General features: G+C 54.1%; 1 protein-coding gene and 1 pseudogene across 4 annotated transcripts; one reads left to right on the top strand and one right to left on the bottom strand.

The window, feature by feature from the left end:
• The first annotated feature begins 764 nt into the window (after positions 1 to 764).
• GAS8 (growth arrest specific 8) lies at positions 765 to 24,208 on the top strand. Of its 4 annotated transcripts, XR_009213973.1 has the most exons (12): positions 765 to 1,075; positions 3,704 to 3,790; positions 7,282 to 7,479; positions 8,265 to 8,471; positions 11,405 to 11,459; positions 12,162 to 12,367; positions 12,957 to 13,124; positions 13,488 to 13,574; positions 15,912 to 16,121; positions 19,457 to 19,605; positions 21,692 to 21,757; positions 22,406 to 22,446. XR_009213973.1 is itself a non-coding variant. In XM_058440312.1 (11 exons), exons 1-11 carry the CDS (start codon positions 1,073 to 1,075, stop codon positions 22,553 to 22,555), a joined length of 1,437 nt encoding a protein of 478 aa, XP_058296295.1. In that variant the 5' UTR covers positions 765 to 1,072; the 3' UTR covers positions 22,556 to 24,208. The 4 variants fall into 4 exon arrangements, 2 of the variants coding, with proteins under 2 accessions (XP_058296295.1, XP_032611702.1); XR_004370394.2 differs by lacking the exons at positions 21,692 to 21,757; positions 22,406 to 22,446 and adding an exon at positions 19,724 to 19,996; XM_058440312.1 differs by lacking the exon at positions 19,457 to 19,605 and having other exon boundaries at positions 22,406 to 24,208.
• Positions 22,807 to 26,828, bottom strand: LOC116470671 (uncharacterized; annotated as a pseudogene).
• Positions 26,829 to 27,263: the final 435 nt, after the last annotated feature.

Below are 27,263 nucleotides of genomic sequence, written 5' to 3'. Positions count from 1 at the left end.
CCTCTGGGAGGCCGAGGCAGGAGGATCACTTGAGGCCAGGAGTTTGAGACCACTCTGGGCAATAAAGCAAGACCCCGTCTCTATAAAAAACTTTTGTAAAAAAAGCTGGGTGTGGTGTCTCACACCTGTAGTCCCAGCTTCTCAGGAGGCTGAGGTGGGAGGATTGCTTGAGCCCAGGAGGTCGAGGCTGCAGTGAGTTGTGATCACAGCCTAGGCGACACAAGGAGACCCTGTCTCCAAAAAAAAAAAAAAAAAGCACCTGTTTATGACAAACCCTGTAGGTAACAGGGTGGTTTCAGGGATGGCAGATTCATTTTAGAAACTGTAAAACGGCTAGCAGTTTTCAGAACAAGAGATTAGTTAGAAAAGGAAAGTGCCAACTGTCTGTTTTCTGCAGGGCCTGTCGGGAAGCCTCTGGTTTCTTTTCATCCCTGAGGACTGGGGAGGAGGCCTCTTCAGGAAGAGCAGTTTGTTTTTGTGAAAGGGATACTTCCTGATTTCAAGCATTTGGAACTAAACTGGAACATATTTTTCTTTCCGATTTCTGCGTTTTTTAGGTGTGTGTAAACCCACCAGCGCAGCAGCTGGGAGGGCCCCTCAAAGGTGGGCGGGTGGGGTGAGTGAGGCCCAGAGGATAGCGTCTTTGCCCAGATTTGAATCTCATTTGGGTAATGTTTCAGAGCCTTGGGTGGCTGATGGATCATTCATTCAATGGCCCTTCATCAGGACATCTTTACTGAGCACGTGCTGTGTGCTGTTCTAGGCGCTGAAGGATAGAAGGGAACGGTTCTCCCCTCATGGAGCTTAGGTTCCAGCAATAAGCAAAACATGTCCTGCAGCGAAAGGCTTCTGGGCTGCCGGCGGCATCTTCCCAACTTTCACAACCGGGTTCCTTCCGGACGCCAGTCTCCAGGGACGCTCTCCCGCCTTGGCGGGGCTGCTGCCGGGTGGAGTCTCGCGAGGATCTTGTGACTTATCGCGGTATCGCCCAGCGGTTGCCGGGAAACGGCGTGGCTTCCGGGGGGCGGCCGCGTTGGTCCCGGAGTCGCGGCGGGGCCTGTCCGCTGGCGTCATGGTGAGCCGGGGCGGGAGCGGGGCTCAGGTCCTCGGCAGGGGCTTGGAGACCTCGGGGCAGGGAGGCCTCCGTACACAGAGACCCTGGGAATGGGAGGCCCGGAGCTCTGGGTTGCTGGAATTGAGAGCTCGGTGCTCTTGTGAGGGTCTCCGTGGGGCAAACTCAGGGTGCTCCTGGCCCCGGGGCCAGCCCGCACTCGGAGCTGAGACCTGGGCTCTCCAGAGCCCTGTGCTCACAGGAGTGGTCATAGAACGCCCAGGGCCCGGGGTCGGCGGCGCACGGTCCCCAGAAGAGTGAACACGCGTCAAGGGGACTCCCGTCCTGGAATGGGAGACTCGATCTGTTGGATCCCTGGGACCTAGGGTTTCACCTCACGAGGCTTTGCAGCGCACCAGGGTCCCCATGGAATAGAGCCGGAGGCAGGAATTACCCTAAGACCTTTGGTCTCCCGGATAGAGAGCCTGGGGCACACCAGAGTGGCTAGAGATCCCTCTACACCAAGGAGGCCCGGACAGGTCCAGTGCCCTTGGAGTGCCCAGGGCACAACCTTGGGATACAGGAACCACTGTTCCTTGGAAAGCCTGGCGGGAATCAGGCCCAGACCGAGAAGAGGAAGGCGGAGCTCGTGGCCTCATCAGCTCCGTCTCTGTCTTTCTCATGTAAAGGGCTCTCCCTTTGTGATACAGGAATTGTCAGTAACTCAATTTCTGGGCAGGCGTGGCAGGGTGGGTTTCAGCTGGTGGTGGGGCGAAAGCTCTGGGAACCCCAAGTCTGCAGCTGGCTGTGAAGGTCCCAAATGCTAAGTGATGCTGAACCTTCCTCCACGGCTTATAGGGCTTTGTGATGAGGTAGCCTTCTTGGAGTGGAGGGATTAGAAAGAGAGCAGTACATTACGAATTAAGATTTAAGTAGATGGGTTTTCTGACCCAGGAAGGGTCTTCTGAAAACCGACTGTGAAAGAAACTACCAAACTAGGCCAGGAGTCTGGGCGCGGTGGCTCACGCCTGTGATCCCATCACTTTGGGAGGCCGAGGCAGGCGGATCATGAGGTCAAGAGATGCAGAGCATCCTAGCCAACATGGCGAAACTCTACTAAAAATGCAAAAATTAGCTGGGCGTGGTGGCTGACGCCTGTAAACCCAGCACTTTAGGAGTCCAAGGTGGGTGGATCACTTGAGGTCAGGAGTTGGAGACCAGCCTGGCCAACATGGTGAAACCCTGTCTTTATAAAAAATACAGAAAAAAAAAAAAGCTGGATGTGGTGTTGCGCACCTATAGTCCCAGCTACTTGGGAGGCTGAGGCAGGAGAATTGCTTGAACCTGGAAGGTAGAGGTTGTGTAGTGGGATTTTTAAGGAATCAGAGGGACCAGTGGGGTTCAGCAGGATATTTATTAATTATTTAGGTGCACCAGCCCAGTCAGATTAACATCCAAAGGACTGAGCCCTGAACAAAGAGTTAAGTTACCTTTTAAGCTTTTCTTGGCGGTGGAGGGAGATCTGTGCAGGGGGAAGCATGCTACAGACGTGAGAAACAAAGGCAGTTGTTCAGTTGAAACATGTATTACATCATTTCTTCCTTTTTAAGGAAAAACATGTTTTGCGACTTGAGTTTATCTGCCAAGTGACCTTAGAGCCGCACAGCTAGAGAATCAGGGCCTTCACAATGCCTGGGAAGGGAGGAGAGACAAGGCTCACCAGCCACAGAAAAATAGGCAGTTAATTTTTAAAGGACTCCAGCTCTTTCTCTTTCTCAGGGGGAGCTGGGTTTTCTTACATACACCTGAGTTTCCGCTTACACACTTTTTAATTTCTTTTAATTCCTGTTCCAGTTGCAGTGAGCCAGGATTGCACCACTGCACTCCAGCCTGGGTGACAGAGCAAGACTCCATCTCAAAAACAAAAACAAAAACAAACACAACAGCAAACACTAAACACAACCAAACTACTACTGTTTCTATTAGGTTGTGGGAATATGGGCCTTGGTCTGTTGGGTCCTTGGACCAAGGAATATGGGTGATATTTCTGTTTTCTTCTCATCAGTGTTTTCTAAAATCTCCACATAATATTTTCTCTCTCTCTTTTTTTTTTTTTGAGGCAGTGTCTTACTCTGTCACCCAGGCTGGAGTACAGTGGCACGATCTTGGCTCACTGCAGCCTCTGCCTCCTGGGTTCAAGCGATTCTCCTGCCCCAGCCTCCGGAGTAGCTGGGAGTACAGGCGCCTGCCACCACGCCCGGCTAATTTTTTTTTGTATTTTTAGTAGAGACGGGGTTTCACCATGTTAGCCAGAATGGTCTTGATCTCCTGACCTCCTGATCCGCCCACCTCGGCCTCCCGAAGTGCTGGGATTACAGGCGTGAGCCACCGCGCCCGGCTCCTCTCTTTTCTAGAAGGAATGTTTTCCTTCTCGAAAGGAAGGTTTCTCCTTTGTGCATCTCCAAATGCAACAACAGGATGTGTGTGTGGTTAAGGGTGGGAACACTCAGGGCAATGATGTGCTCCAGGTGAGCAGAAGGGAGAGAGGTTCCAGAACCTTCTCTGCCAAATGTCCTTGGGAGCAAATCAGAGCCAGCCAAGAAGGGGAAGCTGTTAGAGCCTCTCTTACTTGCCCCATTATCTCCACCAAAGGCGCCCAAAAAGAAAGGGAAGAAAGGCAAAGCCAAAGGCGCCCTGATGGTCGATGGGCTCGCTCCAGAGGACATGCGCAAGGAGCAGGTGAGCAGAGCGGGCCGTGGCCCAGTCCCTGGGTGGGCGTGGGCGGGCATCACGCAGGGTGCCTGCGTGAACCTCTCACGTGGCTGCGCCGTGTGTCCATCTCGCCTTGTGAATCCTCTGTTCTGTCCAGAACACGCCCCCCCGTAGCTCCTAATTCCCATCAGCGGCAAAGCTCTCGCCTGCCCCATGTCTTTTCAGAAAGGCAATGCAGCCTGTTAAAGAGCTTTGTAATAGGGCGGTAGGAATGTGGAATGACATGTTTTTCTGATCTAAAAGCTGTTTTTAATTTCGTGTATTCTCTTTCAATCTTACCCTTTTTTTGCACCTGATGTGTATAGAGTTATCATAGAACACATGTAGCATTCTCCTTTATTTATCATTATCTCAGAAAGGAAGTTTTTAAAAGAAGGATGTTTTACTTCAAATCACGTCTGAATCTGATTAATCATTCTTTTTTTTTTTTTGAGACGGAGTCTCACTCTGTTGCCCAGGCTGGAGTGCAGTGGCGTGATGCGATGTCGGCTCACTGCAAGCTCCGCCTCCCGGGTTCACACCGTTCTCCTGCCTCAGCCTCCTGAGTAGCTGGGACTGTAGGCGCCCGCCACCTCGCCCGGCTAATATTTTTTTTTGTATTTTTAGTAGAGACGGGATTTCACCGTGTTAGCCAGGATGGTCTCGATCTCCTGACCTCGTGATCCACCCGCCTTGGCCTCCCAAAGTGCTGGGATTACAGGCATGAGCGACCGTGCCCGGCCAATCATTCATTGTTTTTGATAAAAGTCCCAATAAGGAGTAACAGCATCAGGGCTGCCTTTTTCTTGTTGCTTATTTTGGGGAGGAGGTGATGTTTTTATAGTTTCTTTGTAGGAGTTAGTTTAAGTCCCTTCTTCATTTGGATGTAGTTAAGGGCTACAGAACATAATTACATAATTACAATTTTACCTAAAAGGCTCCTGGAGACGGCAGCGTGTGGCAAGCGCGGTGCACCCTCTGCCCTCTACCCTGATGGACGGCTGCCTGTGGGCACCTGACATGGGACATGAGGGCTGTGTCAACTCTGTGTTATTGTTAGTAAATCTTACCTTCTTTTGATAATTGTAAGATAAAAAATCAATAGGAAGGAGACTGAAAGAGCCACATGACCTGAAGTTGGAGCTAGGCACAGGTCCTTGAACAATGGTAAAGAATGGCTTTATTTTACATGCAGGCAAACCGTTGGCAGTTTAAGCCAGTGGCTAAGCAGAGAGGTGATGAGGTCAGGTTTGTGTTCCGGAAAGATGTCTGGAGCTGCTGGGTGGAGAATGGATCGAGCATTGCGTTGTCCCAGCATGTGAGCTGCTGCCCGTCTCCCTGTTCGCTTCCCATTGCTGTGGAGACAGGTCTTGTGGGGCAGTGGCCATGCACTGCACATCGCACGTTGAGCCACAGACGCAGGAGGCTTCTGCGGGGGGCTTCTGCAGGGTCCAGGCAGGTGGGGAGGGATGGGGCTGACTTGGAGACTCCGCCCTGCAGCACAGGACAGTTTCGTCAGTTCACTGGGGAGTGCCCTGTGGGCTTAGGACTTCAGGGCTGTTTTGTTCTGATTTTCCAAGAGAAGCTGGAAATCTGGATATTTATAAGAAATCTGAATATTGAGTGATGGCAAAATCTCAACACCATGTGGGCCAAACAGACCAGTCAGGAACCCTGGTTCAGGCTCTGCCCAGGAGCCACTAAAGGTCTGTGACGTGAAGGCATTTGTCGCTGCGCTGTGAGGCACTGGTTGGACTCGGGGTGCTGTGTCTCCCTCACATCCGCCTGGCGTCCTCAGCTCAGAACCCCTCCTGCTGCTCCTTCTTGATTGGTCGTCGTCTTGTCATCTTTGGATGTGAGAAATGTGTTTTCCCTGTGGGGAATGTGGTGTTGAGAAAGAAAAAAGTTTACAGTAAGTGGCCTGGGGCTGTGCCCAAAAGTGACTGATTCTGACGGAGTCTCGCTGTCGCCCAGGCTGGAGTGTGGGGGCGCGACCTCGGCTCCCTGCAGGCTCTGCCTCCCGGGTTCACGCCATTCTGCTGCCTCAGCCTGCACAGTAGCTGGGACTACAGGCGCCCGCCAGCACACCCGGCTAATTTTTTTGTATTTTTAGTAGAGACAGGGTTTCAGCGTGTTAGCCAGGATGGTCTCGATCTCCTGACCTCACAATCTGCCTGTCTCAGCCTCCCAAAGTGCTGCGATTACAGGCGTGAGCCACCGTGCCTGGCAGTAACTGATTCTTAAGGGAAATGGGCTCCCAAGAAAGCTGGAAGCCTGTCCTACATTTTTTTTTTAACCTATTTGCAGATTCGCAGTTGAACCCTCTTGAGGGTTACGAGTCTACTGGTTTTGTGTATTTTTTGCTTAACATTATATCTTTAAAGGTGAACTTTTTTTTCACTTAGCATTATTATATGAATTTGTTTAAATGCTGCTAAATCATTTGCATTTTTTTTTGGGTTAATGTGATATTTCTCCTAGTTGATATACTCTAATTTTTCAACCATTTCCATCTTTATTTATTTATTGTTTAGAGACAGGGTCCCGCTCTGTCACCCAGGTGGAGTGCAGTGGTGTGATCATGGCTCACGGCAGCCTCGACCTCCCAGGTCCAAGCGATCCTCCTCCCTCAGTCTTCTGAGTAGCTGGGACTACAGGCATGTGCCACCACTCCTGGCTAATTTTTTTCTTTTTTTTGTTTTTTTGTAGAGACAGGGTTTTGCCATGTTGCCTTGGCTGGTCAACTCTGGGGCTCAAAAGATCCTCCCACTTTGGCCTCCCAAAGTGGTGGGAGCCACCATGCCTGGCTGTGTATTTTTTGAGACAGAATCTCACTCTGTCACCCAGGCTGGAGTGTGGTGGCATGATCATAACTAACCACACCGCAACCTCCTGAGCTTGAGTGACCCTCCCGCCTCCGCTTTCCCAGTAGCTGAGACTGTAGGTGCCGTCATGCCTGGTTAATGAGAAAAACTGTTTGCGGAGATGGGATCTTGCTGTGTTGCCCAAGCTGGTCTTCAACTCCTGGGCGCGAGGGATCCTTCCACCTCGGCCTCCCAGAGTGCTGGGGTTGCAGGCGAGAGCCACCGCGCTTCGCATATTTCCCTGTTTAAACTGGCCTTAGATTATTTCCTTTTTGATATTTTTGCTGTTGTAATAATGGTGTGGGTAATATCTTTGAGCAAGATGCCCTTATATTTCTTTTGAGAAATTTTTTAGGCATAAATTCTCAGGAATGGATGAAAGGATATAGTTATTTTATGATTATTGGCCAAATTGAAGAGAATTCTGCCACTTGCTGAATGTATTCTGTCTCTGGAGCTTCCTAGCCTTATATTTTAACTGTTTACATTCAGCTGTTTGTTTTTAGGTGAAGTTGAGTCCTCCCTCTTTCTTCCTTGCCTTTCTCCGGCCCCACGCCCCTTTGCCGTGCATGGGCCCCTGCTCAGTGCCTCATCTGACCCACTGCACCTGGCCAGGTGGAGGAGCATGTCAGCCGCATCCGGGAGGAGCTGGATCGCGAGCGGGAGGAACGAAACTACTTCCAGCTGGAGCGGGACAAGATCCACACCTTCTGGGAGATCACACGGAGGCAGCTGGAGGAGAAGAAGGCTGAGCTGCGGAACAAAGACCGGGAGATGGAAGAAGCTGAGGAGAGGCACCAGGTGGAGATCAAGGTGAGTGGGGCCAGCCTGCATGTGCTCACCTGGTCACCACACAGCCGCAGAGGAGCTGGACCCAGTGAGGGTGCGGGTGCAGCCTGCATGTGCTCACCTGGTCACCACACAGCCTCAGAGGAGCTGGACCCAGTGAGGGTGCGGGTGGGACATTTTCTGTTCTTGGCTTTGGGAGTCACAGCCTTATGTTTTTTATAAAAGCCTGAGGGAGAGACCCTGCAGGTCCTGAGGATTTAAAATGCTGCTTCCACAACATGGAAGGAGTATGGGCTCTGGGGGCAGACTGGCCTGTTTGCAACTCAGCTCTGCCACTTAATACCCCATGAGCTGGGGGTGCACCTCACCTCCCAGCCTTGGTGTCCTGCTCTGTGCCTCAAGTGTACAGGTTTGCATAGGTGAACACGCATGTGTAGCTTTGTACTGGTGAGGCATGCAAGTGAGCAGGTGTGTGCAGATGAGGAGGCGTGGGCAGGTGAGGAGGTATGTGTAGGTGAGGCGTAGGGAGGTGAGCACGTGGGGCAGGTATGTGCAGATGAGGAGGTGTGTGCAGGTGAGCAGGTAGGTGCAAGTGACCAGGTGTCTACAGGTATGTAGAGGTGAGGAGGTGTGGTACAGGTGTGGTACAGGTGACCAGGTGTGTACAGGTACGGACAGGTGAGGAGGTGTGGTACAGGTGACCAGGTGTGTACAGGTACGGACACCAGGTGTGTACAGGTATGGACAGGTGAGGAGGTGTGGTACAGGTGTGGTGCAGGTGAGCAGATGGTACTCCCATTGCCCTGCAGGTGTACAAGCAGAAAGTGAAGCACCTGCTATATGAGCACCAGAACAACCTGACGGAGATGAAGGCTGAGGGCACCGTAGTCATGAAGCTGGCACAGAAAGAGCACCGCACACAGGAGGGTGTGCTGCGCAAGGACATGCGGGCATTGAAGGTGGAGCTCAAGGAGCAGGAGCTGGCCAGTGAGGTGGTGGTGAAGAACCTGCGGCTGGTAGGTGTGGCGGGGGCATGTGGAGGCTGACAGGTTGTTGGGACAGCAAGGCTGGTGCTGCTTGAACTCCTGTTTATTCAACAGCAACTGGGAATTCCTATTTTTGCATAAGACCTACATTTTGGCAATTTGTTGAAATTTTTTTTCTAAAGTATGCATCTAAACAAACTCCATTGTGGGACCAAGTACACAATTCTGTGTCAGACCTGAGCAAAAAATTGACGTCACCGAAGAAAAATATCCAGCTTAGGATCTTTCATGTGCTGCTGACACCTGACACCCAGAGACCTTTCCTAGGGAATAGCGTCATATGCATTTAGTAGAATGCAAACCAACCATTAAAATATCCAGTGTGTTGACTCCTGGGCACTGTGACAGTTTGTCACACTAGCTGGTCTGATTTTTACTTTTGAGGCTGGGGGTTTCCAGGGCACCATTAAAATTCATCTGTGCACCTGGTTCAGTGGCTCACACCCATAATCCCAGCACTTGGGAGGGTTAGGTGGGAGAATTGGTTGAGGCCAATAGTTTGAGACTAGCTTGGGTGAAATAGTTGAACCCCATGTCTAAAAAATTAAAAAAAAACACATTAACTGGTGTGGTGGCACGTGCCGATAGTTTCAGCTACTTGGCAGGCTGAGGCGGGAGGATCCCTTGAGCTCAGGAAGTCAAGGCTGTGGTGAGCTAGGACTGTGCCACTGCACTGCAGCCTAGGTGACAAAGTGAGACAAAACCAAAAGGAAAGAGATCATTTGCTGAGTGTCCGTTAGCTGCTAGGTCCTGATCTGATCTCTGACAAAACGCCTGCCCGACTGGGGCTGTTGGTCTAGAAAGGAGAGACAACAGGTGAGTTGGAAGACAAAATAAATGTCTCAGATACAACAGAGTATCTAGTGGGGAAGAGTGCCACAGAAGGATCGAAGTGGGGAGAGGTGGGGTGCGGTTTTGTACAAGTAGGTGACCAGCTAGGAGACAGGATGGGCCAGTGAGAAAGCCCAGAGTGACGACGAGGAGACTGTGAGAGAGGGTCAGAGCTCGTCCGTCTCGAAAGCCGTGATGAGGACTGGGACTTTGACCCTGGGGGAGTCTGTTGCCCTCTGAGAACTTGGGCAGAGGAGAGATGTGTCTGACTAAAGTTCTTCCTGGCTGCTGGGTTGAGGAGAATTTCTGAACACATTTGCCTCATGCCTGGAAGCAGTCCAGCCTCCACTGAATCTGGAAGAAACTTGGTGACGTTGCTGACTTTGCAGCAAAGCATGAGAGTGCTGAAGTCTTGAACCCTCCAGAATTATCTGGTCTTAACCCAGGTCCTGGATATGGTATTGTTACATAATCAGAGTTTCCTGTTGGGTAAAAATACGGCTTTAGGCTGGGTGCGGTGGCTCACGCCTGTAACCCCAGCACTTCGGGAGGCCGAGGAGGGCGTATCACGAGGTCAGGAGTTTGAGACCAGCCTGACCAACGTGGTGAAACCCCGTCTCTACTAAAAATACAAAAATTAGCTGGGCATGGTGCCACGCACCTGTAATCCCAGTTACTTGGGACGCTGAGGCAGAAGAATCACCTGAACCTGGGAGACGGAGGTTGTGGTGAGCCGAGATTGTGCCACTGCACTCCAGCCTGGGCAACAGAGCTAGAGTCTGTCTCAAAAAAAAAAAGAAAAATTACTGCTTTAAAAATAATTTAATTTTTGGCCGGGCGCAGTGGCTCAAGCCTGTAATCCCAGCACTTTGGGAGGCCGAGGCGGGCAGATTACGAGGTCAGGAGATCGAGACCATCCTGGCTAACAGGGTGAAACCCCGTCTCTACTAAAAATGCAAAAAATTAGCCAGGCGTGGTGGCGGGTGCCTGTAGTCCCAGCTACTCGGGAGGCTGAGGCGGGAGAATGGCGTGAACCCGGGAGGCGGAGCTTGCAGTGAGCCGAGATGGCGCCACTGCACTCCAGCCTGGGGGACAGAGAAAGACTCTGCCTCAAAAAACAAAATATTTAATTTTTTATGCAAATTTTAAATATATAATGTGTATTTAAATATAATATATAATAATTGTTTATTAAAAATATATGTTTATTTATTTTTAGAGATGAGGTCTCACTCTGTCTCCCGGGCTGCAGTGCAATGGTACAATCATAGCTCACTCCAGCCTCGAACTCCTAATCTCAAGTGACCCTTCTGCCTTGGCCTCCGAAGTAGCTGGAACTATAAATATGAGCCACCACAGCCCCTAATCTTTTTTTTTGAGATGGAGTTTTGCTGTTGTTGCCCAGGCTGGAGTGCAGTGGCACAATCTCACACAACACACACAACACCACAACCTCCACCTCCCGAGTTCAAGCGATTCTCCTGCCTCAGCCTCTCGACTAGCTGGGATTACACGCGTGAGCCACCGTGCCCGGCTAGTTTTGTATTTTTAGTAGAAACAGGATTTCTCCATGTTGATCAGGCTGGTCTTAAACTCCTGACCTTAGGTGGTCTGCCCACTTCCGCCTCCCAAAGTGCTGGGATTACAGGCGTGAGCCACCGTGCCCGGCAATCTTTAAATTTTCTGTAGAAGATCTTGCTGTGTTGCTTAGGCTGCCCTTGAACTCTTGACCTCAAGTGATCCTTCTGCCTTGGCCTCCGAAGTGCTGGGATGACAGGCATGAATATTTAAAATGCTGCTTTAGGCAAAATGCAGCAGGTTGGAAGCTACACTCGGCACCTGGAAAGATCCCACAGCTCTGTGTGGACGTGGCTGCTGCTCTTCAGGCTGTGGGATGGTTTGGCAATGGAACCAAGCTGGGTTCAGTGCTCACGATGTCTGTTCATGTTCTCTCTCAAGCTTAGAGGTGACTTTAGTTGAGGGAGGTGAGTTAGGAGATGTGGAGGTGACCAAGGGAGCGGGCTTCCCTCTGTGTGCGGCTGTCTAGTAATGGCCTCTTTCCACCTGTGCAGAAACACACCGAGGAGATCACCAGGATGCGGAATGATTTTGAGAGGCAAGTTCGAGGTCAGTTTCCCATGTGCTCATTGTGTACGACACTGCTAGAGACACCCCCCGCCCCATCAGAGAGGAATTCACTTCCAGGTGCTGTTAACTCAGGGAACAAAAACTAGATTAAAACAGCCCAGGCATGCAAGAGAAAGAATGTGGAAGTTTCCAAGGCCAGTGGACCCACTCAGAATCCCAGAACAACCTATTTGCATGTGAGTTTGGGAGGCTGTGCTTACCACACACGTTCCCACTCCTAGCTAAAATCAGTAGTTATCAGCAGGTGGTAGCTATTCAGTGCCATGGGCAGCATTCTTAAAATAGTCTTCTCCATGGCTCCTGGTCTGAGAAGGCTCCAGTTTCAGAAGTCTGTCTGTTTTACTAATAAAGGCTGATAGTCTGTGGCTGGATGGCCACACAGGCCTTGGTTACTGCTCACTGGGGTCAGCCGACATTCAGCTGTTGGCACCCCCAGTGCAGGAAGCGATTAGCAATGCCTGTCAGTGGCAAAGGCCGGCTGACAGTGGTGTGTGTGTGCTGAGTGTGAGCGTCAGCGGAAAGCACTCCGTCTAAACCCCTTTGTTCTTCTCCTGCAGAGCTTGCTTGCAAAGCTGTTCTGACCAGTGGGCGTTTTGGGCCCTGTTTCCAGGCTCCATGTTCTGTAGCCGTAGGGGCACCACGTCTTCCTCTGCTAAGCTGCTGTTTGCTGCTGCCTTTCAGAAATTGAGGCCAAGTATGATAAGAAGATGAAGATGCTGAGGGACGAGCTCGACCTGCGGAGGAAGACTGAGCTCCACGCAGTGGAGGAGAGGAAGAATGGCCAGATCAACACGCTGATGCAGCGCCACGAGGAGGCCTTCGCCGACATGAAGAACTACTACAACGACATCACCCTCAACAACCTGGGCCTCATCAACTCCCTCAAGGTGCCGCGCCTGGCGTGGGCTGGGGAGACACCCTCTGCCTGTCCTAGAATGTGGGCTGCAGAGTCCTGGGGATCCAGACCCCAGCTCTCCGGCCAACGCACCCAATACTTTTTATAAGATTATTTGACAGTGTCCCTGTCGTATCCTTAACTGAAATTCCTAAATAATGTAACCTATCTCTACCTATTGTTAAAAGCAGTCAGGATATTGCCCTCACCGTAGTGCAGAGGGGGAAGTAATAAAGTGTATTCTGGTTTGTAAAAGCTCAGATGGAACTGCAGTGAGGGCCGTGATGTGGCTGGAGTGGATAGGTGTCATCGTCACGGCATGCTGGCAGTGACAGGATTTTCTGGAATCTTGAACAAAGTGTTGTCCCTCAGTCTGCATGGAAGCTGCATTCCCAGAAAACTCAGAATCAGTTGAAGCTGCAGAAATACTGTTTATACATGGAGCAGGTCTAGGTGCCAGTGTACCTGAGGCTGGCAGGAGCCAGTGATGGGCAGGAGAGCACCCAGCTCTCTCCATGCAGGCCACAGCCCCTTTGGTTCTGCCTGCTGAGCCCCTGCCGGGCCTGTGCTTGTGCCTGCAGGAGCAGATGGAGGACATGCGGAAGAAGGAGGAGCACCTGGAGAGGGAGATGGCAGAGGTGTCTGCGCAGAACAAGCGCCTGGCAGACCCTCTCCAGAAGGCTCGGGAGGAGATGAGCGAGATGCAGAAGCAGCTTGCAAACTACGAGAGGGACAAGCAGACCCTGCTTGTGAGTTTCCCGCTGGATTCCTCTCCCTCCTTGGCACGAGCTTGCCTAGGCTAAGGACGGAGGGGAATCACAGGGAGGGGCTCGGCCCTTAGGGCAGGAAGGGAGAGGAGGGAGGCCTGCATTTCTCCTTTCTCTGCCTTTGTTCTCCTGGGGAAAGTAAAGTCTGGGGGTGTTTTGGAGACAAGGCCCTCATCTTCCACCGCGTGCTAGCGACCTGCCTTGGTGGGACTCAGCTGCTTGTGTCCTGGAACCAGGTCTTTCTGGCGATTATTTCTGGCCTTGCCATCTCCCAGGAGCCCGTGTTACTTGGATGACTGTGAATCTTGAATACTTGCTGTCCCCTACTCCCTGTTTTTCCTCCAGTGCACAAAAGCCCGTTTGAAAGTCACGGAGAAAGAGCTGAAAGACCTGCAGTGGGAGCATGAAGTGTTAGAGCAGCGGTTCACCAAGGTGAGTGGGCACCAGGCTGGCCCTGCAGCGGGGATGGCACCCTGCTAGCCAGGGGCGGGGCTCTCCTTGTGGCCCCTGGACCAGCTTCAGATGCCTTGGCCAGGTTGCTAGGTTCTGAAGCTGGAGGCCCTGTTCCCTGTAACTCATTCCGCAGCTTCTAAGAGGCAAAAACCTGTGGCCTATTCCGCATGCATATCCTGCAGAAGGCCTGGGGTCTCATGGGGAGTGGATCACACATGACTTTCGTCCCCTTAAGAGCTCACCTCTCAAAGCACATGAGGGAGGCTCTTAAGTGTAAGTGAAAATGAGTCTCTGGCTGCTCAGCGCTGGTCCTCACACTGGTGAGTTTTATGAGCTCCCTTCCAGGTTTCCTGCATGTTCTAGTGTGGATGTGACTTTGTGTGTTACGAACACGGGATCAGGCCATAAGCACAACTTGCTTTTTAATCTCACAGTGTATCAGGCTGCACATAGGAAGCGGTTTCATCCTTTTCACAGCCACTTGATGCTGCATTTCATGAATGTTTGATCATTTAGCTGACTCCCCTGTGTTTCTAATCCTCTGCTGTTATAAGCATTGCTGCCTCAATCCTTTTAAATTTGTCTTTGTGCACTTGTATGAGATTGCTTCTTAGGAAAGCCAGTTCCTAGCAGTGGGATTGTTGAGTCTGAGGGGTCTGTGTTTAGGATTCTGATTGTCTGTCCAGAGGGCTGCTCTGAGTCACACACCTGCCAGGGTGCAGAGGGGCCGTTTCCATCCTCACCTGCACCAGATCTGACAGGTTTAAACCTTTGCAGCAATGACTGGGTGGAAAACATCTCATTTCGTGGGCGCTTCCAAGATTCGCAGTGAGTGGTAGGGATGCTTGGTCCTGTCTCTGTCCCTCAAAGACACTCCTTGCCTCTGTTCAGTTTCAAAGTTCTGGCCAAGGACCAATCCCTGCACCATGGGGCACTCAAGGCTTTGTCTGTGGTGTGCGTGGCCAGAGCATCTCATCTTGAGATGCAGTTATGTGTGCTGTTTTGTTCTCTAACCTAATTGAAATTTATGAACACAAACGGTTGTAGTGGGATTCACTCCTCGTAAACATCCCATCTGTCTGTCAGATCTAGACCCACCTTCAGAGACACCTCAGGTCCTGCACGACGTGCATTGCTAGGATGTGCCAACTCTTGGCACCTAAGGGAAGGGCGCCTGCAAGCTAGCCAGTGAGATCCTGAGGACTGCTGTGTTAGAGGCCTTCCTTCTCCCTATGGATTTTCAGGTGGACATTGTTGGGAAGAGGAGAGCAGAGACGTGCCTGGGTTGGAGCCTTGTTCTCTGCCATATTTTCCTCCATTTGAATGTGGTTCCCGACAGTGTCAAAGCCATTGTCTCTTCCTAGAGAACCGAGAGCTCGAATTTGTCAGCAAAATTTAGAGACCAAGGCACTTATTTGTTTATTTATTTTTGAGATGGAGTTTCGCTCTTGTTGCTCAGGCTGGAGTATAATGGCACGATCTTGGCTCACTGCAACCTCCACCTCCCGGGTTCAAGTGATTCTCCTGTCTCAGCTTCCCGAGTAGCTGGGATTACAGGCGCCTGCCACCACGCCCAGCTAATGTTTGGTATTTTTGATAGACACGGGGTTTCTCCGTGTTGGCCAGGCTGGTCTCAAACTCCTGACCTCAGGCGATCCACCCACCTCACCCTCCCAAAGTGCTGGGATTACAGGCGTGAGCCACCGCACGCTGCTCAGAGTGTTCCCTTTTTTATAGTCTTCAACAAAGTCTAGGTTTTTTTAGAATGTACAATTAATAAGTAGAAGAATTAGGAGGTAAAAAAGAATGGTTTTACTGGCCGGCAGGCAGCTGGCTCCAAGGCCGTGCTCCAGACCCGCCATCTGTGGGGCGGACAGCACACGTGATGCCAGGATCTGGGGCTGACCAAGGGAGCACGTCCTCCAAGGGGCCCCACCTGCAAGCTGCCTGCTGGATGCCGTGGATCTCACATCTCACCTGAGCCCACAGCCCTCACTCGGGCAAGACCGGCCTCGGCCACCGGTGAAGCAGCTTTCAGGGTGGGGCTGCTCCAGCCCTTCAGGACACTCATGGCTTCCAGAGACACCGTCCTGAGAGGAGGGCTTATGCTGATGTTTTCCTCCTGCCTTCCGCCGCGTGGTCGGCTCGACAGAGGGCCAGGGCGCAGGTACAACACACCGACCCCCGTGCGTGGGAGTGGGCACTGTTGGGAAGCAGCGTGTTCCAGGCAGGTGCAGAGGTGGGAGGCAGCATCTTCCCAGCGAGATGTCCCCAGGTGAGGGGCCTCATCGCCCACCCCCAGCGCTGTCCCTACAGGTGCAGCAGGAGCGGGACGAGCTCTACCGGAAGTTCACTGCAGCCATCCAGGAGGTGCAGCAGAAGACAGGCTTCAAGAACCTGGTGCTAGAACGCAAGCTGCAGGCTCTGAGCGCTGCTGTGGAGAAGAAGGAGGTGCAGTTCAACGAGGTCCTGGCTGCCTCTAACCTGGACCCTGCAGCCCTGACGCTGGTGTCCCGCAAGCTTGAGGTAGGCCCTAGCCAGGCTCCTGGTCCCAGTGGGCGGCCTCATCCCTGTGGCAACAGTCTTCAGTTCTGTGCTGCTCCTCGGATGGGCACAGAGACCCCTCGGTTAACCACTGGGGAGGGGCATTCGTGGGTTTCCTGTGGCCTGAGAACAGAGCGGGGCTGCCTTAGGCGTGGATGCCTCTCACCATCTGCTCTGGCAGCCTCTTTTTCACCGTCTGCGCCGGCGGCCTCTTCTTCACCTTCTATACCGGCGGCCTCTTCTTCCCCGTCTGTGCCGGCGGCCTCTGCTTCACCATCTGCGCCGGCAGCCTCCTCTTCACCTTCTATACCGGCGGCCTCTTTTTCACCGTCTGCGCCGGCGGCCTCTTTTTCACCGTCCACGCCGGCGGCCTCTTCTTCACCTTCTATACCGGCGGCCTCTTCTTCACCTTCTATACCGGCGGCCTCTTCTTCACCTTCTATACCGGCGGCCTCTTCTTCACCGTCTGCGCCGGCGGCCTCTTCTTCACCATCTGCGCCGGCGGCCTCTTCTCATCAGTTCTGCTCAAGTCTCTTGGATCTTCCCTTGCCCCTGTGTGACCTCATGGTGCCTCCTAACCTCTGAGCCTCTGCCCACTCCATTTCTCAGGCTTGGCTCATCTGAGCATGGAAGGCTCTAGTCATCTGAGTGCAGCCTGAGAATGGCCTTGGGGGTGGAAAAGCCACTCTTGGGATCTCTGTGGGCCTGGGCTCCTCTGTTGGTGATAACAGACCCAGACACAGGCCTGGAGGGTGGTTGTACTTCCTGAGCTCTCAGCCCAGGGCACCACCCGCATCCTGGGACAGAGATGGCACCGGGAGGCCCCGAGATGGGCTGGTTTAGGACCTGGACAGTTACAGACGGGGTAAGTGCAGGGCCGTGGGAGCCTGGGGACCCTGACCCCACCTTTGCAGTTACTGGGGACATGAAGGCTAAGGAGAGCCCAGAACATTCCCTCATTCTGTGTCTCAGTTATTTATGGTGCTGCTCTGCTGGGTGTCCCGGGTGTGGGCGAGGGCAGTAAATAAAGCACATGAGGCCTGGGTCCCTCACAGGGAGAGACAGCATCAGCTGGAGGATCAGGAGGAGGCTGGAGCCTGCGACTGTCTCACAGGTGATCTCTTACCTGTGTCCAGCTTCTGGACCTGGGCCTTGCCTCTGTTGCCTAGACCTGGTTGGGGAAAGTCACAGAAGCAACAGGACACAGGGCAAAGGGTCTTTGACACTGGAATCCTGGCCAGCTGAGGCAGTCTGCAGCTGCCAGGCCTGTGGCTTCTTCGGGGCCCTCTGAGTTGGATGACACGTGCCCCTGGCCCAGCTGCTGCCCCTGAGCTTGAAACAGCTGGTCTTGAAGCCTCCACCAAGAGCCCCAGCAGAGGGAGGCTGGGGTGCTGCAGAGATGCAGCCTTTGGGGCCGCAGGGTACCCGTCTGTCTCTGCTGCTTGTGCTGGACTCGTCCTTCAGTGAAACAGATGCCTGGGACATAGGCTTGAGGCTTCCGTCCTGTCTGTGGAAGCATCTTTCATCCTGAGAACTATCACAGATGGCATTTTTGTTTGTTTGTTTTCAAGACTTAAGTGTTGCTCTGTTGCCCAGGCTGGAGTGCAATGGCATGATCTCGGCTCACTGCAACCTCTGCCTCGTGGGTTCCAGTGGTTCTTGTGCCTCAGCCTCCTGAGTACCTGGGATTACAGGCATGTGCTACCACGCCCAGCTAATTTTTGTATTTTTAGTAGAGACAGAGTTTCACCATGTTGGTTAAGCTAGTCTTGAACTCTTGACCTCAAGTGATTCGCCCGCCTTGGCCTCCCAAAGTGCTAGGATTACAGGTGTGAGCCACCACACCCAGCCACAGATGGCATTTTTTTTTTTGTAAATTATTTTATTCCTTGATGATTTAGAGGGACTATCTTCAAACCAGTACAAATAGTTCATACATAATACCTGGCCATTTTCTTCTGAAATCTCTTTCTCTCTCTCTTTTTTTTTTTTCCAAGACAGGAGTGTTGCTCTGTCACCCAGGTTGTAGTGCAGTGGTGTGATCTCGGCTCACTGCAACCTCCGCATCCCGGATTCAAGCGATTCTTCTGCCTCAGCCTCCTGAGTAGCTGGGATTACAGGCATACAACACCATGCCTGGCTAATTTTGTATTTTTAGTAGAGATGGGGTTTCACCATGTTGGTCATGCTGGTCTCAAACTCCTGACCTCATGATCCTTCCGCCTCGGCCTCCGAAAGTGCTAGGATTACAGGCGTGAGCCACTGCACCTGGCAATTTTTGTATTTTTTTAGTAGAGATGGGGTTTCACCATGTTGGCCAGGTGGGTCTCAAACTCCTGACCTTGTGATCTGCCCACCTTGGCCCCCCAAAGTGCTGGGATTACAGGCGTGAGCCACCACCCCTGGATACCTGGCCATTTTCTAACCAGTTGAGTAATTTGTTGCACAATAAGCTACCTCACGTCTTTTAGCAAGAAATACATTAAATTTGAGGGCTGGGCGCAGTGGCTCATGCCTGTAATCCCAGCACTTTGGGAGGCTGAGGCAGGTGGATCACAAGATCAGGAGATCGAGACCACACTGGCTAACACAGTGAAACCCCGTCTCTACTAAAGATACAAAAAATTAGCTGGGCGTGGTGGCGGGCGCCTGTAATCCCAGCTGCTCAGGAGGCTGAGCCAGGAGAATGGCTTGAACCCGGGAGGTGGAGGTTGCAGTGGGCTGAGATCACGCCACCGTACTCCAGCCTGGGTGACAGAGCGAGACTCTGTCTCAAAAAAAAAAAAAAAGGAAAAATACATTAAATTTGAATAGTAAAGACATTACATAATGAATTAGGACACAGTTAAAATTTGCTTTAAGTATTTCTTTCCGGGGGAGGACGCCACACTTCTACTCAATGAAGAGAAGCATTCTTACAGTCCAGAGGTCTTATTTTTTTAACACCTATGATGCCATGAGTTCATAGGGAAGAGGTTCCAGCAGCTCAGGCTCCTTCCCATCGGTTCTCACAAAGCTGCTCTGGGTGGAGCAGGCTGCTGCTTCATTTGAACCCAGGTACCTTTCTCTTCGGCTTCTTTTTCTGATCACTTTCCTTCCCGCGTTTCAGGAAGCTCTGTCGGCTCTTAGAGTGCTCCGCGTGCTCAGTACGCACATAATTCTCTCGGCAAGAATCTTGCCCTTCACTTGTTTACAGCAATGCCAACAGCGTGCTGGGGAACACTGCAGACTTCATTCCAGCCATGGCAACACTTGTGGGCCTTCCTTTTTGAACAGCGCCCATTCCCTTGATGTCTGCAGTATCACCTTTCTTACAGGTTCGCATATACGTGGCCAGAGGAACAACTCTTTTCTAAAAGGCCGGAGAACATGTATCAGTGCCTCTCCTCTTTCCCTTTGTGTTCATTTGGGTGAATTACTGGAAGATGGCGGTTCCTGCTGAAAGGCCACAGATGGCATTTTTAAGGTGATTGGTTCACATGCAGTTCAGCTGAACACAAATGCACGTGCTCATCACTGACACCAGGCCGATGGTTAACCTCATTCAAGTCACCTAATCTCTCTTTTTTTTTTTTCTGAGACAGAGTCTCACTGTGTCGCCCAGGCTGGAGTTCAGTGGCACAGTCACAGCAGTGAGCCCCTCGCTGAGCCGCCCTGGGAGCACCCAGGTGTTGGACACATGCGGGACTGAGGCTGAAGAGGCTGGTTCTGAAAGGCCCGTCAGCTATGCCTTTGAGTTTCGGGCCAGTTGGGAACTATGGAAGGGCTGGGCGGGGGAACCAGATCAGGGCCCACTCTGCTACTGATGGCGGGGAGCACAGGGCTGGAGGGGGCTGGTTGGGGCCAGCACAGAATGGGGACGGGCAGAGGGTTCGAGAGCCGCCAGGAGGCCGAGTCCACAGGCGGGGCTGGGAAGGGCTGAGGTGACTTGGTGTTCGCACATGGGGGAACCACGGGTCCTGGCCCAGTGGGCGGTGGTGCCTGTGGGACCCTGGTCATCTGGGATGGCCTGAGGTAGTGAGGCTGTATAGGAGGGGACTCACCTGGGCTAGAGGCACTGTGGCCCGGGGACTGAAAACTCATCTTTGTCTGCTCAGCACTGGGCCCAATGAGCACAGACAGGTGAGGGAGTGAGGGTCCCACTGTTGGGAGGTGGGGGAGGCGTGTTTCCAGCTCCTGGCTGAGGGCTGCACCCAGCCTGCTGCTAAGCCACCGAAATGAGGGTGAAGAGAGCAGTCGTGGCCTTTGAGGGTCGTTGCAGCTGCGCCCACGCGCCAGGGTGAGGATGGAGGATGGAGCTAAATGTGGGTCAACCTCTCCTTTCCTGGTCATTGTTACCTTGACTTCTAAGTGAAGAATCTTCCCGGGGAAATGACAGAGGCCCCCGCAGGGACACTGTTCACGGTTGGGCAGGTGTGAGGGGGCAGCTGTGTCAGTGGGCAGCAGAGACGGCTCTAAAGCCAGGCTGGGCCCAGCAGTGCCCCACAGGCAGGAGCCCAAGAAGCCTCTGCCTCACCACGTGATGAGACCCTTGCCCACATCTGGCCGGGGCCAGTGCTGCTGAAGACTACTTTTTTCTATTACAAAAAAGTGGGATAGCTGGGCGCGGTGGCTCACGCCTGTAATCCCAGCACTTTGGGAGGCTCAGGTGGGCAGATCATGAGGTCAGGAGTTCAAGACCAGCCTCGCCAAGATGGTGAAACCTCATCTCTACTAAAAATACAAAAATTAGCTGGGCATGGTGGCAGGTGTAATCCAAGCTATTTGGGAGGCTGAGGCAGAGAATTCCTTGAACCTGGGAGGCAGAGGTTGCAGCGAGCCTAGATCGTGCCACTGCACTGCAGCCTGGGCAACAGGGCGAGACTCCATCTCAAAAAAAAAAAAAGTGAGATAGTGCATTCACAAACCTCAAGAAATTTAAACAATATGTAGGTGGTGTTTAGTGGCCAGTCTCCACAGTGTGGCTGCACGCTGCCTGCCCTCACCTCATCTGCATTTCTTGTGGGTCTGGACTGTTTTTTGAGTTTTTTTTTGAGACGGTGTCTTGCTCTGTCACCCAGACTGGAGTGCAGTGGCTCAGTCTCGGTGCAGTGCAAGCTCCGTTTCCCAGGTTCAAGCAATTCTCGTGCCTCAGCCTCCCGAGTAGCTGGGATTACACAGGTGTGAGCCACCGTGCCCGGCTACTTTTTGCATAGTAGAGACGGGGTTTCGCCACGTTGGCCAGGCTGGTCTTAAACTCCTGACCTCAAGTGATCTGCCCTCCTTGGCCTCCCAAACTGCTGGGATCACAGGTGTGAGCAGCAGTCCCTGGCCTGGACTGTTGATGGAGAGGCAGGTTGTGCAAGCTCAGGCTCCCAGTTCTCTGTTTCTTCCTTGTTTTCTCTCCACCCTTGGAGACCTTTTTCTGCTGACAACCCTGTGTGGATGGATGCATCCATCAAACCAGGCTGCTATTCCCCGGACCTCTCAGAACCCCCGCTGGAGCCCCCAGTCCACCCCCGTTGCCTCCGCCAAAAGGTGAGTCTCAAACTCCATCACCTCTCTTTCCTCAGGATGTTCTGGAATCGAAGAACAGCACCATCAAGGACCTGCAGTATGAGCTGGCCCGGGTCTGTAAGGTACGGATGTGCCCTGCCCTCCCTCGGGCACCCCCTCGCTGCCCAGACTGTTCTAAATGCAGGTGGTCTCTGAGGACCCCACCTGTGCCCACTTTGTACCTCGTTTGACAAGGCAGCTGTCACTGTCCCCATGTGAGGGTGCAGTCATAGCCGAGAGCATCTGGATTCTGTGTGGTCTGGGGCAGTGCACTGTTGTCTAGGCCACGTCTCTGCTGGGATGGGTGTAGGGGGACCTGGACCCTTCCCTGGTCAGCCCCTTCCCCTGGGCAGGGAGTCAGAAGGTGCTGTGCCCACTGGGGAGGGCAACAGACGTCATTCAAGGGACAGCGTGAAGAACCTGAGAGGGAAACACCCATCCAGGGCCCAGAGCCCTCCCAGACCACAGCTCTGCCCTGAGTGTCCCTGCCCTCTACCTCTGTCTCCTCATTTGTGGAATAGGAATAGCGACAGCCTCTGCCAGTCCTGCTACCTGAGCCAACGCAGTGAATGTGCTTGGTGCTGTGTCCCACACAGGAAATGATTGATAAGCCTTTGGCTTTATCCTTCTACACCGTGATGCTCACGTTGCCCCTCCATGGAGCTGCACTCAGCTCTGGTGGTCCTGAGCTTTGGGACCCTCAGCTCCCTGACACTGCCCTGTCTCCACAGGCCCATAACGACCTGCTGCGCACGTATGAGGCGAAGCTGCTGGCCTTCGGGATCCCTCTGGACAATGTGGGCTTCAAGCCCTTGGAAACAGCTGTGACCGGGCAGACGCTGGGCCAGGGCCCCGCGGGACTGGTGGGCACCCCGACGTAGCTGCCCCTCTGGGGGGCCACAGCCCAGAGAGCCAGCCTAGGAACACTCTCGGGATGACACCCCTTTTCACACCAAGGACAGCAAGTTTTTTAGATTTTGTCATCAGCAAATGAAAGCTTTTCACATGTTCTTGCCATCCTCTTTCCTGGCTCTGTGGAGGAGAACCATCTGCAGGACCCTCACCCATGGCGTCCCTGTCGCTCCCTTCCCTGGGTGCAGCACGTCCGGCCTGTATCCAGGCCTACTCCCTGCTACTCCCTGGTCTCACCTCCGACCACCGTCAGCAGCACCTTCTCAGAGTGCCCTGCACTCACCTGGGGGCTGGGGCAGTGCCGCGCCGTGCTGCCTGTCTTTGCGCCACTGTTGTCCCATCGAATGGACAGCTTTGCAGGTGCTGGCACTGACTTGATTGACACCTGAGTCACAGCTGCCCAGTGGGATTCTCCAGGGGGCCAGGGCTTCCCTAGGAAGTGGTGAGCCAGTGCTCCCTGATGAGCATGAAGCCCGCTCTGTTGAGGGCTGGGTGGGCGCAGCCAGCGTGCGGGAAAGGGCAGGCAGCCTCCCGCTGCCATTCTTCGCTCTACCTCCCTCGGTAGGTGGTGTAGGACCAGGGGCTCAGCAGCAGGGGCACGTGGAACTTCTGGGCCTTGCTGGCGATGGTGAAAACAACCTGAGACGGAGAGGCCAGGAGAGAGTAGAAGGGGATGGCAGCAAACCACCTATCTGGCCCCAGCACACATGGGAGAATTCAGCAGCCCAGACTGAGGGTCGGGGATGGGGTGAACCTTCCGCACCAAAGGGACACTCCACAGAAGCCACAGCCCAGTAAGTCAGGTGCTTCCGTGGCGGCTCCAGTGTGGGGTGAGGCAGTGAGGTGAGGCCCAGAGAGCTGGAGTTGGCTCAGATGAAAACCTCTGTCAACAAAGGGGATGAATCACCCTTGGCCCAGCCTCCCCACAAAGCATACCCTGGGCAGGTGAGTGACGGGTGTGTCCTCATAGGGTGTATTGCTGCCTGGACACCTTTCTTTTGGGAGCTCAAAGCAAGTGAGCTCACCTACCTGCCACCGCCCAGGACCAGTCTGCCCACTGCCTAAATGATACGCGGCCAGCAGGACGTGGCCTGCAGATCCCAGTGAGTCGTGAGCCTCAGCCCCCTCCAGCCCACTGGGGCTGTCACCTCCACGTATGGGTAGAAGCTTTCCTGCCCCTCTTCCTCCAGTAGCCCTCAGTGTCGAAGGTGACCTTGTAGGTGCCTGCCTTCATCTGGTCTGGCGTCAGGAGTCCAGGACAGCGGCCATCTGGGTCTGTGGCTGGGGAGAGGATGAGGCTGCAGAGACGGGGACGAGAAGTCCCCACCCCAGCTTTCCTGGGTCTGCATCCCAGTGGGCCTCAGACACTGCCACCTGTCAGACTTGGGTGAGCAGACACAGTGGGGCTGTTGGGGCCTGCAGTTCCAGAGCAGTCTAGGGACACCACTGCCCTGTCTTTAGGAAATCACAACACAGAGAAGCAAAAAGGGAAAAAGTCTCCCACAGTTTATCACATGAGCAGTAACCACTTTATAGCTGGCATATATTTTTCCGGATTTTCTCTATGCATAACTATATTTGTTTACAAACTTAAAATAACTCATAAAGTGGATTATACTATTTGTATTGTTTTGTAACCTGTGGTTTTCACTTAAAACACTGTGTATGGCTGGCCGGGTGCGGTGGCTCACGCCTGTAATCCCAGCACTTTGGGAGGCCGAGACTGGCGGATCACGAGGTCAGGAGATGGAGACCATCCTGATTAACATGGTGAAACCCCATCTCTACTACAAGAAAATTAGCTGGGCGTGGTCATGGGCACCTGTAGTCCCGACTCGGGAGGCTGAGGCAGGAGAATGGCGTGAACCCGGGAGGCGGAGCTCGCAGTGAGCCGAGATTGCACCACTGCACTCCAGCCTGGGCGACAGAGCGAGACTCCGTCTCAAAAAAAAAAAAAATGTGTGTGTGGCTTTCTGGGTCAATAACTACCAAACCGTCACCCACAGAGTGGGCCTGTCCAACTCCATGGAGCGTCCATGTTGTGTGCCCTGGTCGCTTATCAGGGTTCTGAACAACCGTGGCTTTGCCCATAGTCACCTCTGGGAAACTTCCCATCATTCTTGCCAGCTCGTCTTTAAAGTGCGCGCTTCTACTGTGATTAGAAAGAGCAGGCCCAAACAAGGTGGCTCACACCTGTAATCCCAGCACTTTGGGAGGCCAAGGTGGGTGGATCACAAGGTCAGGAGTTCAAGATCAGTCTGGCCAAGATGGTGAAACCCCGTTTCTACTAAAAATACGAAAATTAGCCAGGGGGGTGGTGGCAGGTGCTTGTAATCCCAGCTACTCGAGAAGCTGAGGCCAGGAATTGCTCGAACTGGGGAGGTGGAGGCTACAGTGAGCCAAGATCGTGCCACTGCACTCCATCCTGGGCGACAGACTCCATCTCAAAAAAAAAAAAAAGAAAAAGCATAGCGTGCTGGGCGTGGTGGCTCATGCCTGGAATCCCAGCACTTTGGGAGGCCGAGGTGGGCGGATCACCTGAGGTCAGGAGTTCGAGACCAGCCTGGCCAACATGGAGAAACCCCATATGTACTAAAAAAAATTAAAAAAAAATTAGCTGGGTGTGGTGGCGCATGCCTGTAATCCCAGCTACTAGGGAGGCAGAGGCAGGAGAATCGCTTGAACCCGGGAGGCAGAGGTTGCGGTGAGCTGTTACCACACCATTGCACTCTAGCCGGGGCAACAAGAGTGAAATTCTGTGTCAAAAACAACAACAACAACAACAAAACCACCATAGCGTGTGTGCATGGGGGTAATGGGACGCCCAGCCCACACAGTGCTGTCCTAATTTCCCAGGTGGGACCTGGACCCATCGTGTCTCAGCTTTTGTGAAGGACCAAATGACCGTAGGAGCGGCACGGTCAGACTCCCTCTGATCCTATGGGCCCAGCCCTGCCCTTCTGGCTGGAAGGGAGGGGGCCTGCCTCTTACGCAGGGGCCATAAGGCCTGAGTGGGTGACATCTGCCTCTGGAAGTGCCCCGCAGAGCCTGTCCCCGTGGCAGTGGGCAAGACCCCATGGAGGCTGAGGGACACACTGCCCCTCAGGCCTGGCTGGGAATCCCGGCATGTACCTGGGCTTGCTGCCTGTCTTCCCATGTGTAGAAGGGTTAATTATGGTGTATGGAGAATGAAAAGAGTGGAAGTAATGTCTAGCGTACTGCCTGGCACAAGGTTACTCATGATCTCAGTGACAGGCCTTCGATTCCACCTCAGGCCTCACCTAACCACCACCCCCCGCACTCGCCCTGGCACAGCTGCCAGGGAGAGGCAGAAACTCACTCCCGCCCCATCAGGGTCACCGGGGCCTGAGGCTGGAGGGAGGGAGGAAACAGCTCCTCTCCTCATCCCTGTATTTTCAGAGGAGGAAACGGGCTGAGAGAAGTAGAAGAGAGAGCTCCCAACCTCACTCCCAACCCGGGCAGAGAGGAGGGTCGGCAGCGGTGAGCTCCGCCCTCCAGCCTCACTGCCTGGCCCCTTAGTCCCCGCCATCTGTCTCAGGGCGGCACTCGCCCTCCCAGGGCCTCTCTCCTACCTTGTCCTCAGCTCCACCCACTGCTGGCTGTGGTCCTCCAGCCGGGACAAGCGGAGACAGAGGCTTCTGGCTGGGAGCCCCGAGGCGGTGTCCAGCACGTGGGTGGTCAGTAGGCTGTCCGGAGGCTCCATGCTGCCGCCCTGGGCCAGGAGAAGGAGGCCAGGGTGAGCTTCTGGAGCCCTGTGCCCGCCTACCCACCCCAATCCTGCGTCCACACCAGCTGTGGGGCTCAAACAGCCCTCTGGACAGAGTTCTCCCAGCTGCCCAGAGGACAGGGGGCAAAGGTGACTGGAATTGCCTAGTCAGCTAATGAGGCACCAAATGTAAACAGCACAACCTGTGCCTCCCGACCCTCCCCCACCAATCCCTCTGGCTCCCCCTGCCCCACTGGGGACACCCACTCTCCCACCCACGGCGCCCACGAAATGGCCATTTCCCCCAAGGCCCTCGGTTCCAGCCCCTGGGGTGGTTCTCCCGGAACTGGGGTCTCCTCCGCGCCCCGTTTCCTGGGCCCTCGACGCTCAGCCCCCTGCAAGCAGCTGAGGGGACAGGAGCCCTGCAGGTCCAGGCCTGGCCCCCTAACCTCCTGGGGGCCTAGGTGTCGCTGGAGCCTCAGCAGCCGCGGGACGGGGACGGCCCGGGAACTCATCCTGCCCTGCCGGACTGCGACGCCCGCGGCAGAGGGAAGAGCGGGGCCGGTCACCCCGCCCCGGACCACCTCGTGCCCACCAGGAGGGCCCCAGCGGGGCTTTGCCCAGGAAGGTGAGCTGGTGGGGAATCAGGGCGCACAGACCTGGGGCCCGGAAGCGGAGTCGCGAGGACCTGCTGGGGGGTGGTGGGGGCGGGGGGACGGGGCGGGGCCGCTGTGAGAAGGGGCGGGGCGGGGCCGCGGTGAGAGGGGACGGGGCGGGGCCGCGGTGAGAGGGGGCGGGGCGGGGCCGCGGTGAGGGGTCGGGGGCGGGGCCGCGGTGAGAGGGGGGACGGGGCGGGGCCGCGGTGAGAGGGGGACGGGGCGGGGCCGCGGTGAGAGGGGGACGGGGCCGGGCCGCGGTGAGAGGGGACGGGGCGGGGCCGCGGTGAGGGG

Source organism: Hylobates moloch, unplaced genomic scaffold, assembly GCF_009828535.3.
Source record: "Hylobates moloch isolate HMO894 unplaced genomic scaffold, HMol_V3 SCAFFOLD_6, whole genome shotgun sequence".
NCBI lineage: Eukaryota > Metazoa > Chordata > Mammalia > Primates > Hylobatidae > Hylobates > Hylobates moloch.
This window is presented reverse-complemented; position numbering and strand designations above follow the sequence as displayed.